General features: G+C 44.9%; 1 protein-coding gene across 1 annotated transcript in view; it reads right to left on the bottom strand.

Annotated features, from left to right (window-relative positions):
• The window catches only part of PTPN14 (protein tyrosine phosphatase non-receptor type 14), a 111803-nt gene that overhangs the window by 50344 nt on the left and 37785 nt on the right, over window positions 1-23674 (bottom strand). The window contains exon 3 of the mRNA XM_084828803.1: window positions 558-655. Within this exon, the coding sequence (XP_084684929.1) occupies window positions 558-655 (98 nt within the window). The remainder of the gene's footprint in view (window positions 1-557; window positions 656-23674) is intronic.

Genomic DNA, 23674 nt, shown 5'->3' with positions numbered 1-23674 from the left:
GGGGAGGCTAGGAACATAGGAAGCTGCCTTATACTGAGTCCATCTAGTCCATTATTGTTGACACTGACTGGCAGCAGCGGTTCTCCAGGGTTTCATGCAGAATTCTTTCCTAGCCCTACCTGGAGAAGCCAGGGATTGAGTCTGTGACCTTCTGCATGCAAAGCAGGGGCTCTACCACTGAGCCATGGCCCCCGCTGGGAGAGTTATGCTATGATATTAGACTTCCAAGTTCATATCAGTATTTTATTACGGACCTCATTCTCAGACTCATGCAAGCATCCTGAGAATGTTCACTTTAGCTTGGGGAAAGTCGGAAAAAAGTTTGTAACACTTATAATTATGTCAGAAATTATTTCCACACACATTCCATTTCTATTCCAAATTATACAGTATCACATTTTTTAAAAATGCAAATCAGCGACTAACATCTGAAATATTTTGAAATGTCAGCTTTTGTGCTGAGCAGGTTGCCATCTCTAGTCTAACTGGAATGTATTCCTGTTATGGTCAAATAAGCAGATAAGATGAGACGGAGTTAGCAGATGTGCTCACCCTACCTTGAACCGCCAACGCAGCTAACCTTATCCCTTGTTCAAATGAAGATCGCAATCGTCCATCAAGAACATCTTTTTTAACCTGTAGGTAATACTGATACCTGTAAACAAGAGATATAGCAAAATGAAACCAACATTACCTACACTTGGACTTTTGTTTTTGTTTTTCCTTGTAGAACAAAGACATCGTCGAGAGATAATGTCTGTACCCAAAGAAGGTCGGTATTTATATTCTGTACAATTATGCAATGAAACCAAGGACTAGTACTTCAGTATGAAAGGGAAATTCTTATTGTGTTTTTCAGGTTACATTCCAAGGGCATATCCACATGGAGCTGTTGAGAGGGTTTGGGAGTCTATCTGGTGATGCCATTTCTGAACTTCGCAGTACACATACCCATGGAAGTCCTTGTATTGCTTCAGTCTCTTTTCCATTGCTGTTGGTCTGTACCACAATCAGACAGAAGTACCAGGAATAAAGAGCTGGTGCAGAATCCTATCAGCCAGCTAGCTCCTGCAAGTAACTCCTCATTCGAGTGGTCTACTTGCGTGAGCGGTGTAACACCTAGCATGGGGACATATGCAAGATTGTACTGGCTGTTTCCATTAGAAAAACAGTTAGACTGATTAAAAATATTTTGAATCAACTAAGAAGTCACCTCTGATTAATCGGGCTACATTTTTTAGAAATGTTAATTATCTTGGTAAGTACTCACACAAAAAATGATTTCTCTGATTGGGTGACAGCCTAATTTTGCAACACACTATAGAAAACTGGCAAACCCCAAGAGGTTCACTCTGCCCACATGTTAAAAATGCACTCTGAAGTAGGTTTACTCAGAAGTAAGCCTGATTGAGTTCAGGACAGTTTCCCTGCATTTTTGCCACAATATAGCAAAATCTAAAAAAAACAAGAACCCTTGCATATTTAAGTGAAATAGATATAGATAAAACTAACGTTAAAAGGCCCATGAAGGTCTATTGCAGCCTTCCCCAACTGTGCTGGCTAGGGACAATGGGAATTGTAGTCCAACACACCTGGAGGATGCCAGGTTGAGGAAAGCTGATCTACTGTAATAATCTATGAAACTCTTCAACACTTTTTTTTTATTTAATAATGTCTATATTGCTGTTGCAAGATGATCACTGTGAGTCTGGAATGTCTAAAAAAATATGCAACTGAAAAACAAAGGGTTTGTTTCTTTTCTTTTTAAATCCAAGCTGTCCTTCACATTCTCTCAGGCAACTGAAAGACAGAGAGATACAGGAGCTGGCCACTAGACAGCACCAGAGTTCCAACCAAGCCTTAATTCTCCAGCTTGGAGCAGAGTCGTGACACTGTCATTAAGACACCACTTGAAGTCATCACGGTGTGCTGAAAGAACAGGGCCGTATGCTTTAAAAGGCAGGAGTTTTGATAGGCTATATATTTCTAAAGGCCTTCAAGGAAGCCTCTGTATGAGGTTCTCTGCAAAAAGGAAAAATAAAGCCAGGAGTCTGTGACTAGGCCAAGAACAAAAGACCTTCTGTTAGTACCCTACTGAAGGGAGAATGGGAGAAGTGAGGAAGGAGCCCACAGGCACACAACTTCTTGCCAGAGCCAATAAAGTGGGATTGCTATGATTTTCCAACATGATTTACCTTCTCTCCTCCTACAACTAGGTGACCATTGCAAAAGCTTGTATAGAATGTGGTTGTGCGGCTGCCACAGACAGAGGAACACATGAATCTGCCTTCTATCAAGTCAGACCTTGGGTCCATTTAGCTCAGTATGGCTGACAGTGACCTGGTTCGCACAACTGCAGCTGGGGAAATAAGGCACGGTTGCTTACTTGTCCCACTGTACGTGCTGGTTGCGTGCTGTTGGGCTATTGTAGGGTTCCAGGTGGCTTGTTACCCATGGGCTGGGTTCAAACAACACGATAACCCACAGTCAAGGGTTGAGTGTGGGTTGTCATTGAACCAAGGGATGTTGTTGAACCATGGGTTATTGTGTCATCTGAACCCAGCCATGCTAACAAACCATGGTTTGTTAACCACAAACAACCTATGAAGCAAACCCATGGTTTGTTGTTGGGTTGTGAACTGTGGTTTGTTTGTAGTTAACAAACCATGGTTTGTTAGCATGGCTGGGTTCAGCCAACACCATTACCCACATTTCAATAACAATCTGAGGTTCAACAACAACCCACACTCAACCCATATTCAACCCTTGAGTATGGGTTACTGTGTTGGCTGAACCCAGCCACAGCAAGCTACCCTGGCTGGGCTGGCATGACAAGCCATGCTGCCAAGGATAATTATGCTAATCCCACTCAGCATACAACCAGCATGTGCAGGGTGGTTAACAAGCTACCGTGGCGTATTAACCACCCTGCAATCGTGTGAACTGGGCCACTGACTGGCAGCAGCAGCTCTCGGGGTTGCAGGTAGGAATTTTTTTAAGCCCTGTCTGGAAATGCCTGGGATTGAATCTGGAATATTCAGCCCACGAAGCTTAATTGTAGGTAAGCAGGTGCAGGACTACAGCCTTAAAGTGAGGAAGAGAAGTGTGTCTGTCTTCTACAGCAATGCTACCTCCCCCTTCCATGACGTGGGGACAATTTGTCATGCCCCCCCAATTCCCCATGGGCCAGATGACATCAGGGTGGGGCCCCAGCCCTGACGCCATCAGGTCTCAGGCTGAAGCTCCAGCTGGTGCCTTGATCGGGGAGCCATTTTCGCCCTGCCCTGGCTAGGGAAAAGCAATGCCCACAGATGTGGAGAACTCAGCCAGCTTCGCTCCTCTGTCGCCTTCCTCACACAGGGAAGGTGAGGGAGGAGCGAAATGAATGTGCAGTAGTTCAGTCACTCTCCTGTCCCCTCTCCCTTCTAAGTGGGCGGGGCTTTGGGGAGGGGCTTCACCCAAGGCCCCATGGGCCATACAGGCTGGCTTGGTGGGCCAAATTTGGCCTGCAGCCTAGAGGTTCCCCTTCCCTGTTCTAGTGTATCTTGCAGAAATGACACATCTTTGTAATTTGGTAGAACCAACACAACTACCAACATTTGGAATGCTATTTTAAGAAATTTCGGGTCAAGCTAACAGTATTTTTAATATATAGCATACAGCTACATCTGTGTTATTTCTCTTAGATCCAAGTTATTCATTACACTTATTGTGTTGCCTGTGGTTATGTCTGGATTTTTGAAAAATTACTTAGGGGCAAGTGGTCAGGGGATTCTTACTTTGAACGTCACATGTGGGCAGGGGATGCTGACCTCTTGACTTCCCAGTCTCATTCTGACTAAAAATCACTCCCTCCATGTGGTTTGGAACTTTCAGGGAAAAGTTCCCATTGGTGCCAATGGAAACTTCTCCCCTAAAGTGCCGAGTTCCACGATTTGGAGTCAGAACGCAGCTGGAGAATGAAGATATCTCCCCCCGCCCCTGCATGCTATGTTCAAAGTAAGGATCAAGACACACACGGAGACACACTTCTAACTAATTTATTAAAAAAACAAGACTTAGATACACACTATGCAACAAGTACAATGTGTAATTTGGCCCTTACCCCAAAATAAACACGGGGCCGTGATCCAGATTGGAACTGCTGCAAATGAGGACAGGAGTTTTAATCCTTACTTCCCCAGCCACACCCTCTCAAACTCCTCATGTGCTGCAGATTTTTTTAGCTATCCCTAGCTGCTGTGGGAAGGCATCAAGTATTGGAAGTGGGAGGGAGAACTGCTGGGGAGGGATTAAAATTTCCTTCCCCTCCACATGTGCTGTGATCCTCACAGGCTGCACAGCAGGTACTTTTTAGTAAGAAGAAAGCAGAGACTGTCTGTACGCTACACATTAAAAGTAACGAGTAGTTTGACCCTTACTCTTGCTGCTTATGAAGGCCTTCTTCCCATAATACTGACTGCATGCAACACAAAATATAACCTCACGGTGTATGTATGAACAGTGAGCCATGCTTTCCTTTATTTATTTCATTTTTATCCTCTCCTCCTCAAAGGAGTTCATCACGGCATACATGGTTTCCCCCTTTTAGCTGTACAACAAGCTTGTGAGGTAGATTGGGCTGGAAAAAAGGGAACCGGCTCAAGCTTTGTAGCTGTGTGGGGATTTGAACTCAAGTCTTTCTAGTCCAAGTCCAGTACTCTAGCCATTACAGTATACTGCCTCTTAGAACTTCCTTGCTTATTTTACTAATTTTTTAAAAAGCAGAGCTTTCCTGTTCTTACTGTCAATAAGACTATCACAGATTGCCAATCTCATTCCAAGGAGTACAGATGGGAGTGGAGAACAAGTCCAGACAAAGATGTAATTATGAGATGGTTATTTCCCTTCAGCAGAAAACATGAGCTGTAACCTTGTGCATTATCAGATGTGTATAATTGTATTTACAATAAAATGATAGGATGGAGCTTGGGAAGTGGAAGAGGGCAAACATTTATCTGATCCGAGTTGGCGCTGTAAAGCAGAACCATCTAGTGCTGTTTGAACATCGGTGAGATTCTTTACTCCTATTACTTGTCCAAGGAATGCATAATTCGAACAGTGATAGCATCTGTTAGCAGTGCAGACTGAACGGGCTTGTTGCTCATCAGCGGAGCACAGAGCAGACCACAGGGGCCATTTCCATGTAAAACCAACCCAGAACTTTCTGGATAATGCAGAGGTATTTTTACTGTGCAAGAGTTCCTCTAGGCTCTAGGGTAGGAAAAGACTTGAGAAGGGATACGCATTAGACTTTTAAAAAAATTATTTTGTTGTTGTTATACGAGTCATCCAGACAGAACACTAAGCTGGCCGCTTATGCATCGCAAAAAAGAGGAACAGAATACCCCAGAAGAGGACGAAAGAAGACAGCAATTTGCATAGCCTTTGTCTAGGCAAATGTAGATGTATGGGTGCAAATTGAAAAATGTCTATATATAGGGGCAAATTGAGAAACAATAACTAGTGCTGTGTCGAATTCTGCCCCCTATTTTCGGGAACCATTTCTCTCCCTGCGATAGAAGCGTTGTTTTTTCTGCTTCTTTTGCAGGGAGGGGGAGAATTTCCTCCTTGGGGAGGGGGACAGGGTTTCCACATACCTTTTTTAAGGGTAGGCATTTCTTGAGGGGGTCTTCTTTCTATTTTCAATTTTTTAAAACACGCCCTGTGCACCTCCAGATGCCCGGGACTCTTCTCCAGCTGGGAGTTCTTCCTGAATGCCTACTGGAGAGGGAGAGGTCACATGGTCTTTTGGGAGTTCAAAAAGAACTGCCAAGCTGGAGAAGAGTCCTGGGCACCTGGGCTCAAAAACTACACTTAAAAAGGCATGTGGAAACCCTGTCCCCATCCACAAGGAGAAAATTCTCTGAAATTCTCACTTCTCCCAGCTTCTTTCGCCAGAGTTTTCATTTTGCCCCATCCTCCCACGACATGCCAAAAATGGAAGAATAAAAATTTTCAGCACAATGCTAATAATAACTGTAACTTACATAGAAAAACAATACATCTCCCTATAGTCAAGAAGACTATTAGGTGACCTGTGTGCCTGCTCAGCCTGCTGCCCAGGTGCTGCAGTTGATGGGCAGCTTTAAGGCCCCTCCTGCTCTCCCTCCTTATGGCTCTTTGACTTTAAACAAGACTTGGACTGGATACCTCTTCAAATAGAGGACACCTTCAAATAGAGGACTGTGCTCTGTCAGCTCTCCAAATTAGAGGACAGTCCTCTGTAAAGTAGGACACCCAGCCACCCTAAGAAGATGAATCCAAGAGTCCACAGACTCCCACTGTACTATCTGGACTTCCTTCAAGGCAAAGGCAGGTAGTCTGATTGGCAGGGTTCACTCTGCAACCTCAGTTTAAGCTGCAAGCAAAACTAAAGAAAATGGGAGGTAGCAGGGAACACTTACTTGATTTAGGCTACAGTCCTCTGCTTCAGCCTTCCCCAACACTATGTCCTCTTCCCCAACCTTTTTGGGCCTGTGGGCACATTTGGGAATTTGAAAAACTGCTGTGGGCACCACCACAAAATGCCTAATCAGTGGATCGCCACATTGCCATCTACCTGTCGCCCCTTTGGATCTCAGGCTGCGTCTTATTCAGCAAAAACTTTTATTTTACGTTTATTGGGCACCACAATGTCTCTTTAATACGGGATTGTCTAAACCGACTAATTGCTGGTGCAGCAATACAGCAAATGCTTCTTTAAAACATCTGTTTTGGCAATGTCTAATAGTTGCTTCTTTTTGCAGGGAAGTAATTGCACAGAAAAAAAATGTACTGGAACAGTATTTAATATTTACTGATGTTTGAAATCTGTATTTTAAATCTCTGCATTGCTGCTAGGTTTTATTCTGGGTGTACTTCTATATTGTAGTTTTAAGCTTTTATGTTTTATATTGTTTTACGCTGTCGTTTGAGGTTTTAATTTTTGTGAACCACCCAGAGAGTTTCAGCTATGGGGCAGTATAGAAGGGTAAAAAAATAAAAAAAATAATGTCCAGTCGTTGCTTCTTCTTGCAGGGAGATTATTACACAGATAAATTTTGTACTGGAACCGTCTTTAATATTCACTGATGTACAGACTCCTTTAAATTATGTTCCTTCTTCATGGAAATTAACAAATGGTCAGCATAAAATGGATTCTCCATGCCCTTTTGAAATGACTGATATTATAACACTAGGAAGATAAACACTCACCTCCTATAATGCAATGGATTAAGACCTTACAAAGCTTTCAATATTTGAACAGGTGGCACAAAGACGCCACCTCCAAATCAATACTTATTTGGATCTTTGGTCCTCATTTGTTGAAGCCCATGTATCATTGCTACAAAGTTGTAAGCATTTCATATGTATTCATTGCTATGGATATATACAAATCCATGTCCATATTTTTTTTTTTTAAAAAAGGTCTAAAAAATTATTTTTCAAGTTTTGTGGACCCCTTTGCAGGCACTGCGCTGGGGATCCTTGCTCTACATATGTTGGACTACAACACCGGCTGTCCCCTAACCAGCGTGCCCATTGGCCATGCTGCTGGGGATGATGGGAGCTGCAGCCCAATACATCTGAAGTGCACTGGGTTGGGGAAGGCTGCTAACCCACTTATCTAGGGGTAAGTCCCATTGAGCTCAGTGGAACTTAATTCTGAGTAGACACATACAGGCTCATGCCGTTAAGGAGCTGGGAGAGAAAAGGAGGAGTCACATTAGCTGTGGAAAATGGTTGCTCTGCTGATTTCCAGGACTAACAGGTCAACACAAAGGACTAGACTCGTAGCTGTCCTTCCCCCCTAAGCAAGGGGGTTTGAAAGGAGGAAGTAGCAAGTGGTAACCCAGACAGGGATCATGCTGTCGAAGCCTGGGAAAGTCTGCCAAAGGACTGTCCCGTATTTTGAAGGCATCTTCTATCTGAAGGGCTGTTCAGTCCAACTCCAGTGTAAAGATCACATGGTCCTCCTCAAGAGATCAAGATCAAGAGCCATCAGAAGGAGGAGCTGAGTTCTGAAGTTGCCCATCTACAGCACCCAGACGCAGACTGAGCAAGGCACACAGGTCACCCGGCCCCGGTCTTCCACACTATGGAGAGATGTCTTGCATTTCTATTTAAATCATAATAGTTTATAATTATTACAAGAGCCAGTGTGGCATAGTGGTTAGCGTGCTGGATTGGGACTCGGGAGATCCAGATCCTAGTCTCCACTCACCCATGAAGCTCACTGGACTACTTTGGGCCAGTCACTGACTTTCCGCCTAACCTACTTCACAAGGTTGTTGTGAGGATAAGATGAAGAGAAGGAAGACCATGTAAGCCGCCTTGGGTTCCTTGCAAGAGGAAAAAAGGCGGGCTGTAAATGTAATAATAAAAAAAAAATTCTAAATGTGCATCTATACATATAAATTAGCACATGCAAATTTTATGCAATCAGTGTCCTCTATTTTGGGGGTCATGCACGTCCTCTTTTTGGGCAGTGCACAAGTGGCTACCCTTCCTACATACGTAGACTCTCTGATCGTGGGGATGGAGCCACCATACCCAGTCTGAGCGTGGTGCCTTTTGGGGTACATGGATCTCTCTCACACGATTAACATGTAAGGGTGGGCTACCAACACTGTGGAATGCCATTTAAAAAAAAATCAGGCATAGCAGGGAGACCTGCTGGGACTCCAGTGGCTACCTGAAGGTGATTTTATTTTTACTGACATTTATGAGTTGCCTTTCAGTTCAAATAGGTCTCAAATTCAGCTCCCCAAGGAGACTTACAATTGAAACTTTAAACAATTTAAAAACTTTAAAAGCAATTATAAACATCACCCACAGCAGAATTAAGAGCAAGAGAGAATCTTAAAAACCGAGTACAGAACTAATACATTTAGGGTGCAATCCTATACATGTTCAGACAGAAAAAAAAAAGTCTGGCTGGCTGGGGAATGCTGGGAGTTGTAAGACCTTTTTCTGTCTAAACATGCATAGGATTGCACCCTTAAAATATTACAAAAAAATTATATGGAATAAAAAGGTTTTAACAGCTCACCTAAAACTGAATAAAAAAGGCGCCAGTCTAACCTGCCCTGGGACAGAATTCCAGAGGCAGGATGCTACCACAGAGAAGGCCCTATCCAGTGTTCCCACCAACCTCTCTTGGCGGTGAGAAACAGAAGGGCATCCCCAAAAGATCTTAATTTATGGACAGGTTCATTGGGGAAGCGGTGGACTTTCAGACAACCGGGCCCCAAGCCATTTAGAGCTTTATAGGTAAACAGCGTGACACATGCTGATATCAATCCTGCACACGTACACATACACAAAATGTGTTTTAGCTGTACACAGTAGGGAGATGAAAATGTTTGTAAACACATATATCAGCTGTGAAAATCCTAGTTTGTTGCCATAAAATGTCCTTAGTAATGTGTTTTATTTGATAAGCTGCATACGCCCTGTGCGTCAACTTATTGATTCATCAACCCAAAATTCTTTAGTCTTTTAAGTAGGTTTAGCTACATTTGTATATTATAAAATCTTCAATGTAATTATCCTTTTGAGATATTAAAGGGAGTGTGAGGGAAAGAAGCGCACCACAGCCAAAAGGTGGGGGGAAAGGCTATCTCTAATGCTTTGCATCATAACCCAAGGGAGCATTCGTATGTCCCCTAGACAGGCTCTGAGCTTGGATCCAGAAAACGGTGCTCCCCAGCCCCTCTCCCTCATAGCTGGCACAGAGAGAACCGCGCTGGCTGCCTCTCCCCACACTTGGTAAACGGAGCACGGAGACAGGGCGAAGGAGGTGCTCCTGGGTGTGGGGAGGAGAGGAGAGTGGGGTGGCATTCCTATGACCTTTCCTATGGCCACCCCAGCCTCCTTCCCTCCCCCTCCCCATAGTATCCACTAGACAGTCAATATCGTCAGCCTAGCTAGAATGCAGTGTGGGGAAGAACAAGCCGCCTTCCTCTCTGCCCTGGATACTCCTAAGCCTCTGGGTTCGGGAGGCTCCCCCAAAAAGCTTTAAAACAAACTGGCGTGCTTTTAACTTTGAGTTCCACTAGTTGAAGTTACCCTCTTCTGATTACTCAGCTACAGCTTTTGTTGATCGATCTATCAAATCAGCCAACTAAATCTTGCTTGCAGCCCTTGGATGAATGGTTTGGGAGGGTATCCTCTAAGCTTGCTGAGTATCCTCAATAGGGTGTATATTTTCAAAGCTTGCTGAATGCCTTCAGTAAGATTTATTTGGAAAATAAAAGAGTACATGTTCAAATGGTAGCTTATAAAATATGTGCGCTGGTTGCCAGCAAGGTAAAACTCCTCTAGAATTCTTCCCTATTATGTAACTATAGGGTGGACCAGCAGCCTTTTTAAATAACAGCCTGGACCTGTTCCCATCTTCCCAGTAATTTCTCAACTATATGGCCATTTAAAAAATAATAATGAAACGATGCAAAAGAAATCTTGATTCCATGAATCACAGAACCAATGCGCATTTTCTGTGAATGGAGTAGGCTGAGATAATAGGCATCACAGCTTCAATCGAATGTGGGATTTTCTTTCCCACCACACTGTCTGAAAACCTGCTCTGGAGGGTTTTCCAGCCCTCCAGAGAAGGTTCTGAGGATGCGCGGGGAGTGCAGGGGGAGGGGGAGTCATCCCCCCTCCCGGTTCCATCAGTGGGATGAGAGTGTTAGCCCCGCCCCTTATCAGCTCAAGATAGCAGTGGACTGTGACAACAGGTGGAAAAGGCTTTCCTGAGGCCTGTAAGTGGACCTGTCTGGTGTAGCAGTGTGCATGCCAAACACACACTGGACAAGACTGGAGAGACATAGGTTCAAATCCCCGGACAGCCATGCAGCTTGCTGGGTGATCTTGGGCCAGTCGCTAACCTTATTTATGAATCCAGTTTATATCCTACCTTTCCACCCCAAATGGCACTCAAAAGCAGCTGAACCCATCGCATTGTTATGAGGAAAAAGGGAGTGAAAGGGAAACCGTGTATGCTGCCCTGACCTCATCAGAAGAAGGGCTGGATAAGAACGTAAGTCAATAAGGCTCATATGGGGGATTCCAGCCCAGAACTGTGGAGCTGATAGACATGCTTTCAACAGAAGACCAACTTTCTGTTTGGCCTAGTTGTCACTGAGGTGGTAAAACTGCGCCTCACGCGAACCACTTAGAAAGCCACCTTATGCAGAGTCAAGTCATGGGTCCCTTCAGTTTAGTACTGGCTACTCTATAGTGACATGCAGCAGCTCTCCAGGGTGTCAGACAAGGGTCTTTTCCAGTCCTACCGGGAGATGGGAGGCATTGAACCTGGGATGTTCTGTGTGCACAGCAGGTGCTCAACCACTGAGCTACAGCTTTTCCTCCTACAGTCCCTCCTGCCATGATTGAACTATGGTATCTTGGATCACGGAGGTCTTCTGAAGAGGCACTCAGGGTAGTACCACGGAGGGTGGCATGGGGCCTTCAGTGTGTTGGCTCCCACCCTAAGGACTGTGCCTCCAACTGAGATCAGGCATGTACCTACTTTACTTTGTTTAGGTGTTTGCTGAAAACCTTTCTTTTCAGAAGTTTTTCTGGAATTCTCTTGCTTTCTCCATGATCCAGCAAATGTTGGCGATTTGATCTCTAGTTCCTCTGCCTCTTCGAAACCCAGCTTGTACTTCCGGTAGTTCTCAGTTCACATACTACTGAAGACTAGTTGTAGGATTTTGAGCATAACCTTGCTGGCATGTGAAATGAGCACAATTGTACGGTAGTTTGAACACACTTTGGCATTGCCCTTCTTTGGAATTTGGAATTGGAATGTAAACTGACCTTTTCCAGTCTTGTGGACATTGTTGAGTGTTCCAAATTTGTTGGCATATTGTAGAGAGTATATACATGTTAAATTCATAAATAAATAAACAAGCAAACCATTAGGCTTCAAGTAGGAGCTCACATGATTAGATGCTTCTCCACAGGAACAATTCCTAGAGCGCTGTTCATGCAAACAAACAGGACAAAGTAAAGATGTGGTAGGTAAGGAAGTGTCCACGTTACCAACCTACTTGCTTTCATTGCCTCCTCTGCACAGGCATATACATTTAAGGCAGCCTTCTCCAATGTGGTGCCCTCCATAGGTTTTGGACTTCAACTCTCATCAGCTGAAGCCAGCACGGCCAAGTGTCAGGAATGCTGAGAGTTGGAGTTCAAAATATCTGGAGGGCACCAGGTTGGGGGAAGCTGTAATAACGGTGGCAGGAGCAGGATCAGTCTTTCGGTTTGAGCATTCAGTGTTTAGAGACAGACAGACAGACAGACAGACAAACAGACAGCTTGCAGCATATTCTATTAACCACGACAACACCAGCTCTTATTCTAAATCTGTTCCTGCAAGCGTAAAGAGTTCAGTCATATTGTGGCCAACAAGACAAGAAGAATTCAGACAGAAAGGTCAGGATAGCATTCCATTGGCATTGCTTTCTATGGCGAACTTGCAGCGTGGATCGAAAAAAGGGTTTTGGATAAGTGAGATTCACATCATGGAAGTCTGCATATCCCGCAGACGTTTCCCTACAGGAGACATACAAGGTAATTCATGGTCGAGCAAGGTGGCAATTATTTTTAAGAAGGAGAATAAACTAAAGAAGTTGGTCTTCCTCCAACTTGGAAGTGGGGATGGGGGAAAAATCTCACGTATAGCATGAAATATAGCTAACCATAATGGAAGTTAATTGCTCCAGCAACACCAGCTGAATCATCCTGAACGACGCTTCTGCTTGCCCTGAGAGGGACATGCCACTAACAATTACAGTGTGGGAAAAAGCAGTGCAAGTCACACAGGGAAGCAACGTGAGTCAACAGTTTGAAGATTCCTTTGGTATTCAGCCAGGTTAATGGTCAAGCCCGATAAGGAGAATCATGCTAAAAGAATCTTGGGGGATGGGTAGACCAAAACGTTAGGTGGTCCATCGAAACGTGAGAAAAACCCTGCTGGATCAGACCAAAGGCCTGTCTCGTGCAGGATCCGATTTCCCAGTGTGGCCGACAGCTGCCTCTGAGAAGCCAGTGAGCAGGACATGGATGCAATAGCCTTCTCCCATGGCTATTTCCTAAGAACCTGGAGGTAGCATCTGACTACGAGCCACTGACAGCCTTATCCTTCATGAGTGTGTCGAATCTGCCTGTAAAGCCAACTATGTTGCTGGCCATAACCACATCCCGTGGAAACAGATTCCATAGTTTAGCTACTCACTGTGTGAAGACGTCTGTCCTAAATCTCAAAGCATTCAGCTTTATTTATTCAGGGAGAAATCCTATGACCACTAGACACAGCCTAGAGGGCCATGGGGTTGTTCAGTTTCTGGGAACCAAGGCTGGAGCCAGGGCTCCGAGCTCAGTTCCCACAAACTGTGCTCCCTGCCCCCTCCCCCATGTCTCTTCCTGTGCTACCTATGCTCGGAAACGGAGTGCAGAGATTGGGAAAAGGGGGTGGGGAGAGGCTCCAGGCCCCTTCCCTCCCCCTCCCTGAAAGTGCCCATCTAGGCAAAAATGCAGGGTGGCCAGAGCACAGAGGAGAGGGTCCCCTGCCCCCCCGTGCTCCAGCTGCCCTGCATAGGGTAGTCAGCAGTCTCCAATTTCAGAGACTGGTGACTATCTGGATAGGATTGCACCCTTACAATATTTTTATCCTGCTCTTCAGGAAAAAAATAAAAAGGGGGCTCCCAGAGCAGCTTACAAAGATTAATAATGAGACCGTCCCTGCCCTCAGACTGTTAATCCTAAAAGACACGACGCTAATGGAAAAGGGATTGGGATGAAGGAGGAAAAAAGCAAAATTCAGGCATCAAGTCTTAGCTTCAGAGTTCTTATAGGTGTTCTTTCAGGCAGGGAAGGGTGAAAACAAGCTTCCTGCAGCTGTTCCTCCTGTGGTCTATGAACAGAACCAGGCTGGTCTTCCCTTGCTGTGATGCTGTTCCTGGGTGGCAGGGGGGCACAGCCTCCCAGTAGCCAGAGTCTGCAGTCCCAGGGAACTGGAAGTTGGAGCTGTGTGTCCCTTCTGGCAGGGAGGAGTGAAGCCAGCGACCTGCACCAGCCAGCTCTCTCTGGCCATTGTATGGGGTCGGGTTGGTCACTGCCTTGCAGCCTCCCAGCGGCCCTAGGTTCTCTGCATGAACCCAGATTCTGGTCTCATGAGAGGCCTATCCCCTTCTCCACACTATGCATAATTTTATACACCCCCAAATGACTCAGCTTTTTTCTAAACGAAATAGCCCCAAATGTTGTAGCCTTTCCCCTTTTCAAAAGCTCCCCTAGAGGATAAGTTAACAATGATATGCAAGTGTAAAACTGTTTTAATATGCTGATAGCACAGCTGACGGCTCATCCTTCGCCCATTATTTCTAAATATTTATCATTTCTTTATTACCTGCAGAGCAATTTTGGGTTGTTGTTTTTATCCCGTTCCCTCCCTTATTTCAAGTCTGTGGTTCAGCAATGGCAAAACGCTGCAAACCATGGCTTGCAAAAACAGGAGCCAGCATTAAATCTGCACCATGATTATTAGTCCCGTTTTACAGAAATGGGACTCGGGCCAAGGAACAGTTCAGATACCCAAAGCCACGCCACGAATTCAGGGCTGAGCATGAGCATTTCTCAGATTCAAATTCAACACTCTCAATGTAAAAAAATAAAACCAACTGATAAAAACAACAGCCAACATCGCTTCCTTTTTCACCTTTCAGGAACGTGAAGGAGAACCTGATGCCTTAACTTTTTTCAACGTTTCTATTAAAAATAAATTTTCAAAGGGGGTAGGATGTGGAGACATTCATGGGGGCAGTTGGAGGTCCCCAAGGGTGCCCTTCCACCCAGAGGGACCACTCTGGAGACCCCACCCTTAGGTCAGCCTTCCCCAACCTGGTGCCCTCCATATGTTTTGGACTAAAAGTCCCAGCATTCCTGGGAGCTTCCTTTTCACCTGTATTATTACTATTACTACAACAACACTTGGCATCCGTATAGCGCTTTTAAGTATCCAAACCACTTCACGTATACTGTGCCTTCGCTGCTCGGAAGCCCCTTAACTCGGAGGCTTCTGAGATTCTTACGCCCTGCCGTGCTGAAGCCGGCAGGGCAGGAAGAGCAGTGGAGGTGAGCTTTGCCTCCCCATCCTTCAATCCCCTTTATTTTTGCTTTGGAGGGGGCAGGAAGGAGGCTGGAGGAGGCTCAGGATAAATTGTATCCTGGCCTCTCCAGTCTCCTCCCCTCCCTGCCTACCGGAATCCTTTCCCCCTCTCTGAGACTGATTTTCCAACCTTAGAGAGGCAGCCAGTGTGGTTTTGTCCACACCAGCTGCAAGGGGGCGGGGGGCAGATCTCCAACTCCCACTTCCGAGGTTGTGTCTGACCTCGGAAGGGTTTTTCCAAGCTAGACTATGGTCCTCAGGATGCTTTCCCAGGGACCACAGGATTGTTCTGTTACAATGTAATCCTAAGCTTGTTTATTTAGAAGTAAGTCCCACTTTCTTCAATGGGATTTCATAGTATCATAGAATAGTAGGGTTGGAAGGGGCCTATAAGACCATGGAGTCCAACCCCCTGCTCAGTGCAGGAATCCAAGTCAAAGCATCCCTGACAAGTGGCTGGCCAGCTTCACCTTGAATGCCTCCAGTGTGGGAAAGCCCACAACATCCCTAGGGAATTGGTTCCATTGTCATATTGCTCTAACAGTCAGGAAGTTTCTCCTGATGTTCAGCTGGAATCTGGCTTCCTGTAATTTGAGCCCATTATTTCGTGTCCTACACTCTGGGATGATCAAAAAGAGATCCTGGCCTTCCTCTCTGTGACAACCTTTCAAGTACTTGAAGAGCGCTATCATTATCTCCCCTCAGTCTTCTCTTCTGAAGGCTAAACATGCCCAGTTCTTTCAGTCTCTCTTCACAGGGCTTTGTTTCCAGTCCCCTGATCATCTTCGTTGCCCTTCTCTGAACCCTCTCCAGTTTGTCTGCATCCTTCTTGAAGTGTGGTGCCCAGAACTGGACACAGTACTCCAGATGAGGCCTAACCAGTGCTGAGTAGAGGGGAACTAGTACCTTCTGGGATTTGGAAGCTATACTTCTATTACTGCAGCCCCAAACAGCATTGGCCTTTTCTGCAGCCACATCACATTGTTGGCTCATATCCAGCTTGTGATCTACAACAATTCCAAGATCCTTCTTGCTTGTAGTATCATTGAGCCAAGTATCCACCATCTTGTAATGGTGCATTTGATTTCTTTTTCCTAGGTGCAGAACTTGACATTTATCCCTATTAAATTCCATTCTGTTGTTTTCTGCCCAATGCTCCAGCCTATCAAGATCACTTTGAATTTTGTTTCTGTCTTCCAGGTTATTAGCTATCCAACACAATTTTGTGTCATCTGCAAATCTGGTAAACATTCCCTGCACCTCCTCCTCCAAGTCATTAATAAAAATGTTGAAGAGCACTGGGCCCAAGACTGAGCCCTGTGGTACCCTGCTCGTTACCTCTCCCCATCTGGAGAAGGTCCCATTGATAAGCACTCTTTGAGTCCGATCCTGTAGCCTAGCCGTGAATCCACCTGATAGTTGCTCTTGTGTAAAAATGTTTAGGATGGTAGCCATAGTCACTAGTGCAAGGCAGCAGCAGGAATATCTAGAGAAGGACTGGATGACCCAGTACCCTCCAGATGTTTTGGATTACGATTCTCAGCATCCCTGACTACTGGCCATGCTGGCTGGGGCTGACTGGAGCTGCAGACTGGAGGGCACCAGTTTCCCTACCTCTGATTTAGACAGCTGGGGAGGAGGGAAGGAGACAGCATCTCTCTGTCTCTCTCTCTCTCTCTCTGTCTCTCTCACATACACACACACACGTTGCTGGTATGTGCAGCTGCTGCAGCGGAAACTGTTTTACTGCTGTAATTAATTTGATTTATGAATTTAAAAAATGTGTTAATCATACACCATTTTGGAAGCCAGTATGGCTGAAAAGCATATTTATTAAATTATGCATTTATTAGATTTATAAATATGCTATACCAGCTCAAAATTCTTGGATTTCATTTGCATGGACACTGTGATCTACTTTGATTGCTAACAGTATTTGAATACTCAGATGTAAGTATCCAACTTGTTTCTCAGATAAACTGTACTGCATGCATATTCAAAATCAAACACACGGACATCAAATTACTAATTTATATTAAATTATGTAAGTATTTATTTATTTTGGTATTTATAAACTACCCTTCATTAACAGATATTAGGGCAGTGAACAAAAAATTTAACCAAAAAATAGTTGCACAACCACAAAATGTAATAAAAACAATACATTACCATCATAAAATACAATTAGCGTTTGTGTAGAATGCACATGCAGTCATTGAAACTGAGGATTCTATATCTGTGCCTGATCCTTGAAGGTTTAAATAACTGTGTATTATACATTCACATTTGAAGGCTCAGGAAAGGCCAAGCTAGAAATGTATGTATAATTAACTGGAAGCTGGAAGCTGTATCTCCAGCAGCATGGCATCCTTCTGTTGCAATTTGAGGGGGGTTGGGAGCAATTTATGGCATCCACGTTGCTGCCTGGTGGCCCACAGACCTCTTATGAAAATGGGCTGAAAATCCTGAAGAGGATTTTCTAGAGGGTTTTTGTTCTTTCTGAGGCTGTATAATCAACATCTTTGAAGGCTGATTCACAGGGTGTTTTTTTTTAATCATTTCCATTATAACAGAAATAATGAAAATGGAAAAGCACATTACATCTTGCCTTCTTTTGATTTTGCTTCTGCTAAACATCATCCTATTTAGTAACAATCAAAATTTCAAAACTACATGTGTGGCAGAAACCCTTCTCACTATGGAAAGAGACCCTTTTGGGTGCCTACGGTGCATAGAGGGCCTGCTGCTTTTCCTGTCTGGATGCAGCTTCGTAAGGTTTTCAGAACCCCCTTAATCAGAGATGGCATTTTGGAGGGGGTGAGGAACATAGGAACAAGACGGGAGCACAGGAAGCTGCCTTATACTGAGTCAGACCCTTGGTCCATCCAGCCCAGTATTGTCAACACTGACTGGCAGCAGCTCTCCAGGGTTTCAGGTAGGATTTTTCCCAGCCCTACCTGGAGATGCCAGGGATCGAACCTGGGGCCTTCTGCATGCAAAGCAGGTGCTCTCTGCCACTGAGATAAGAATAAAGGTAAAGGTAAAGGTGTCCCCAACCAGTCGTGTCCGACTCTAGGGTGCGGTGCTCATCCCCGTTTCTAAGCCGAAGAGCCAGCGCTGTCCGAAGACACTTCCGTGGTCATGTGGCCGGCATGACAGAACACCGAGGTGCACGGAACGCTGTTACCTTTCCCGCTGAAGCGGTACCTATTTATCTACTCGCAATTTCTTGCTTTCGAACTGCTAGGTTGGCAGGAGCTGGGACCGAAGACGGGAGCTCACTCCGTCACGCAGCACTCGGGTCTCGAACTGCTGACCTGCCAACCTTCCAGTCTGCAGTTCAGCGTCTTAACCACTAAGCCACCGCGGCCCGAGATAAGAATACTGGACAGCATTTTCTTTTGAAGACATGATGATCACATGTGCAGCTGTGAATACATAAGTAGCGTTCACAAAGACCATTGCTGATCAATAGGGTTTTGGGGGCAGAAACTTTGCTGTTGATCCAGCAAATTTTGTACTTTGTACTTACAAATGTTTGTGCGGGGGGGGGGGGGTAAAGGCTTATAATCTGATGCGGAACCGGAACAGAACGAGCCTACCAGTACAAAAATTAGAACTTGAACGAATCAAGCTTGTTTCCAAGGGGCCTCGGGCTTGCACAGTCTCTCTCTTCCCCTTCCTCTCGTGTGCAGTGATTCCCTGCCTTCTTTCTAGGTTTAAAGCAAACCATCGTTAGCTCTTTCAATCTTAACCAGAATATTATGGCTTCCACTTTCCCTGCAAAACTGGGAAATAGCCAGGCTGGCTGGCTACAGTGGGATTTGTCATCCAACACATCTGAAGGGTGCTGGGTTGGGGAAAGTTGATTTACACCAAATTACAAATTTAAAATATTACGATTTCGTTTTACCTGCCATGCAAGAATTCCACATCAACATCAATAGCATCTGTTACTAAGGTCAACTTCTTTTCCAATTCATACTTCGGGGAGGGGGAACCCACTTCTTCAGAGGACATTACCAGTGTATCAGCTAGTTACATGCCTACCTGAAAAGGTCATCAGGTCACTGGAGGGTAACTGGATGCATAATCTGAAAGCAATGTTGCTGTTCTCGTGACTCTGAAACTGGGGTTTAGCTAACAACGCAGTTGATTTACAAGTCACAAAAGAATTCCGTTCACTTGTCCAGACCTGTGGCGTTTCTGTAGAACTTGGTGCAATAGCGGGCTGTAAACACATACCTGAGCCATGCAGCTGAGTAAGAAGATGTCACTTTTATGAAACCCCCTTTGACAGTTGACCCACACTTGCTAGAGATCACAAATTATAGCCCCCCACCCCTAGTAAACTGTGGTCCATGCATACTTATTGAATACAGTGGGACTTACTTCCAAGTAAGCACACCTAGGTATAGTTGAAAGAACAGGTCAGCAGAGGTTGGGCTGTTTTGTTTTGATTTTCAAATGGCTTATTAGGGTGATTTATAAGGTACCTTTACATATGCAGAAATTGTGTGCAATGCAGAATATTGTGTGCTGCTCCAGACAGAATGCTAAACCATGATTTGGCGCTACAATAGCCTTCTTCAACCTGGTGGCCTCCAGATGTGTTGGACTGCAAGTCCCATGATTCCCAGCCAGCATGGCCATTGGCTACAAGAATGAGCCACTTCAGGCTCACATGTTCCACTCCTCCCTTCACCCGCCCTCCTCCCCTTCTTTGGGGAACCCACCTCTCCTTTCCTGATTTGAGGCAAACCATCACTGCCTTGCTGTGGCGAAGGGGCTTGTGTAACTCAGTGAAGCCATAAGCTATGCTGTGCAGGGCCACCCAAGATGGACAGGTCATGGCGGAGAGTTCTGACCGCCATTTCACTGGAGAAGGAAATGGCAACCTACTCCGGTATTCCTGCCAAGAAAACCCCATGGAAAGTATCTAAAAGATATGACGCCGGAAGATGAGCCCCTCAGGTCGGAAGGTGTCCAATATACTACTGGGGAAGAGCAGAGGGAATTTCCAAGTAGCGCCAGAAAGAATGAAGCGGCTGGGCCAAGGCCGAAAGGACACTCAGCTGTGGATGTGTCTGGTGGTGAAAAGAAAGTCCGATGCTGTAAAGAACAATATTGTTTAGGAACCTGGAATGTCAGATCAATGAATCAAGGTAAGCTGGAGGTGGTCAAACATGAGATGGCGAGACAGAACATCGACATCTTGGGAATCAGCGAACTGAAATGGACAAGCATGGGCGAATTTAATTCAGGTGACCATTATATCTATGACTGTGGGCAAGAATCCCTTAGAAGAAATGGAGTAGCACTCATAGTCAACAAAAGGGTGGGAAAAGCAATACTGGGGTACAATCTCAAAAACAATAGAATGATCTCAGTACGAATCCAAGGCAAACCATTCAACATCACAGTAATTCAAGTCTATGTCCCAACCACTGAGGCCGAAGAAGCTGAGGTTGATCGGTTCTATGAAGACCTACAACACCTTCTAGAACTAACACCAAAAAAAGATGTCCTCTTCATCATAGGGGATTGGAATGCTAAAGTAGGAAGTCAAGAAATCACCGGGATAACAGGCAAGCATGGCCTTGGTGTACAAAATGAAGCAGGACAAAGGCTAACAGAGTTTTGCCAAGAGAACACGCTGATCATAGCAAACACTCTTTCCAACAGCACAAGAGGCGACTCTACACATGGACATCACCAGATGGTCAATATCGAAATCAGATTGATTATGTCCTTTGCAGCCAAAGATGGAGAAGCTCCATACAGTCAGTCAAAACAAGACCTGGAGCTGACTGTGGCTCAGATCATGAGCTGCTTCTTGCAAAATTTCGGCTTAAATTGAAGAACGTAAGGAAAACCACTAAGCCATTCTGGTATGACCTAAATCATATCCCTGATGAATATACAGTGGAGGTGAGGAATAGATTTCAGGGATTAGACCTGATAGACAGAGTGCCTGAGGAACTATGGACGGAGGTCCGTAACATTGTGCAGGAGGCAGCAACGAAATCCATCCCAAAGAAAAAGAAATGCAAGAAAGCAAAGGGGCTGTCTGAGGAGGCTTTACAAGTAGCTGAGGAAAGAAGGGAAGCGAAAAGCAAGGGAGAAAGGGGAAGATATACCCAACTGAATGCAGAGTTCCAGAGAATAGCAAGGAGAGACAAGAAGGCGTTCTTAAATGAACAACGCAAAAAAATCGAAGAAAACAATAGAATGGAAAAGACTAGAGATCTCTTCAAGAAAATCGGAGATATCAAGGGAACGTTTTGTGCAAAGACAGGCATGATAAAGGACAAAGAAGGCAGGGACCTCACAGAAGCAGATGAGATTAAGAAGAGGTGGAAAGAATACAGAGAACAACTATACAGGAAAGATGTTAATGTCCCTGATAGCCATGAGAGTGCGGTCACTGAACTTGAGCTGGACATCCTACAGAGTGAAGTCAAGTGAGCCTTAGGAAGCATCACTAACAACAAAGCTAGCGGAGATGACAGTATTCCAGCTGAGCTATTTAAGATCCTAAGAGATGATGCTGTTAAAGTGCTGCACTCAATATGCCAACAAATTTGGAACACTCAGCAATGGCCGCAAGACTGGAAAAGGTCAGTTTACATTCCCATTCCAAAGAAGGGCAATGCCAAAGAGTGTTCAAACTACCGTACAAATGCGCTCATTTCACATGCCACCAAGGTGATACTCAAAATCCTACAAGCTAGGCTTCAGCAGTATGTGAACCGAGAACTACCTGAAGTACAAGCTAGGTTTAGAAGAGGCAGAGGAACTAGAGATCAAATCACCAACATTCGCTGGATCATGGAGAAAGCAAGAGAATTCCAGAAAAATGTCTCTTTCTGCTTCCCTGACTACGCTAAAGCCTTTGATTGTGTGGATCACAACAAACTGTGGCAAATTCTTAAAGAGATGGGAGTACCAGACCACCTTACCTGTCTCCTGAGAAACCTGTACGAGGGTCAAGAAGCAACAGTAAGAACCGGACATGGAACAACCGAGTGGTTCCAAATTGGAAAGGAGTACGACAAGGCTGTATATTGTCGCCTTGCTTATTTAATTTATATGCAGAGTACATCATGAGAAACGCCGGGTTGGATGAATCACAGGTCGGAATTAAGATTGCCGGGAGAATTATCAACAACCTCAGATACACAGACGATACCACCCTAATGGCAGAAAGCAAAGAGGATCTCAAGAGCCTCTTGTTGAGGGTGAACAAGGAGAGTGCAAAAGCTGGTTTGAAAGTCAACATTAAGAAAACTAAAATCATGGCATATGGCCCCATCACTTCCTGGCATACAGAAGGGGAAGAAATGGAAGCAGTGACAGATTGTATTTTCTTGGGCTCCAAGATCAGCACAGATGGTGACTGTAGCCATGAAATTAAAAGACGCTTGCTCCTTGGGAGGAAAGCTATGGCAAACCTAGACAGCATAGTAAGAAGCAGAGACATCACCTTGCCGACAAAGATTCGTATACTCAAAGCTATTGTTTTCCCAGTAGCAACATATGGCTGTGAGAGCTGGACTATACGGAAGGCTGAGCGCTGAAGAATCGATGCTTTCGAACTGTGGTGCTGGAGAAGACTCTTACGAGTCCCCTGGACTGCAAGGAGGTCAAATCAGTCCATCCTAAAGGAAATCAACTCTGACTGCTGATTGGAAGGACAGATTCTGAAGCTCAAATATTTTGGCCACCTAATGCAAAGAGAAAACTCTCTGGAGAAGACCCTGATGCTGGGAAAGATTGAAGGCAAAAGGAGAAGGGAAATGAATTGCATTCACGATGCAATGAATATGAACTTGAGCATACTCCGGGAGAGAGCGGAGGACAGGAAGGCCTGGCGTGGTATGGTCGATCGGGTCACGAAGAGTCGGACATGACTGTACGACTGAACAACAACAACAATCGCTGTTGCATCCGACCTTTCAAAACTATGGCTAGTACTTGCTTTGCAAACTAGAATCACACCCAGGTGTAAATGCTCTCACAGATTAAAAGTGGCATCCTGTTCTGGCCAAGGACAGACCACTGATGGAGGCCTTTTGCACTGGCAGAGCCAAAGATACACTGGCATTATGGCTTCACACGAGTGTAGCACCATGCTTATACAAGCATTAAGTTTCTCCAATGTACACCTTGCAGACATAAAACAGAGCCTATTAAGTTTTCAGAATATCTTTGTATTTGCCCTCAAGTTAAGTCACTTCTCCAATTACTTAATTGAACACCCAAATGAAAAGGATCAAAGCCATACTCATTTATGTTAGTTACCCATTCTCTGACCACTCACATCACAGCTGGGCTCACTGTTAACCCCATGGGGGAGGGGGAGTAAAAAATGGTGATCACATCTAGATCTTTCCCCTTCTCACTGAAGGGAAACTAAATTTTGATTGTCTAGGTAGAGTCAGTTAAGATATGCTTTTCATATTTTCATTCCAC

This window comes from Heloderma suspectum, chromosome 1, assembly GCF_057233095.1.
Source record: "Heloderma suspectum isolate Gila_16-S chromosome 1, 16-S_ref, whole genome shotgun sequence".
Classification (NCBI taxonomy): domain Eukaryota; kingdom Metazoa; phylum Chordata; class Lepidosauria; order Squamata; family Helodermatidae; genus Heloderma; species Heloderma suspectum.
Note: the sequence above shows the minus strand (reverse complement) of the source record. Positions and strands in the feature narration are given on the sequence as shown.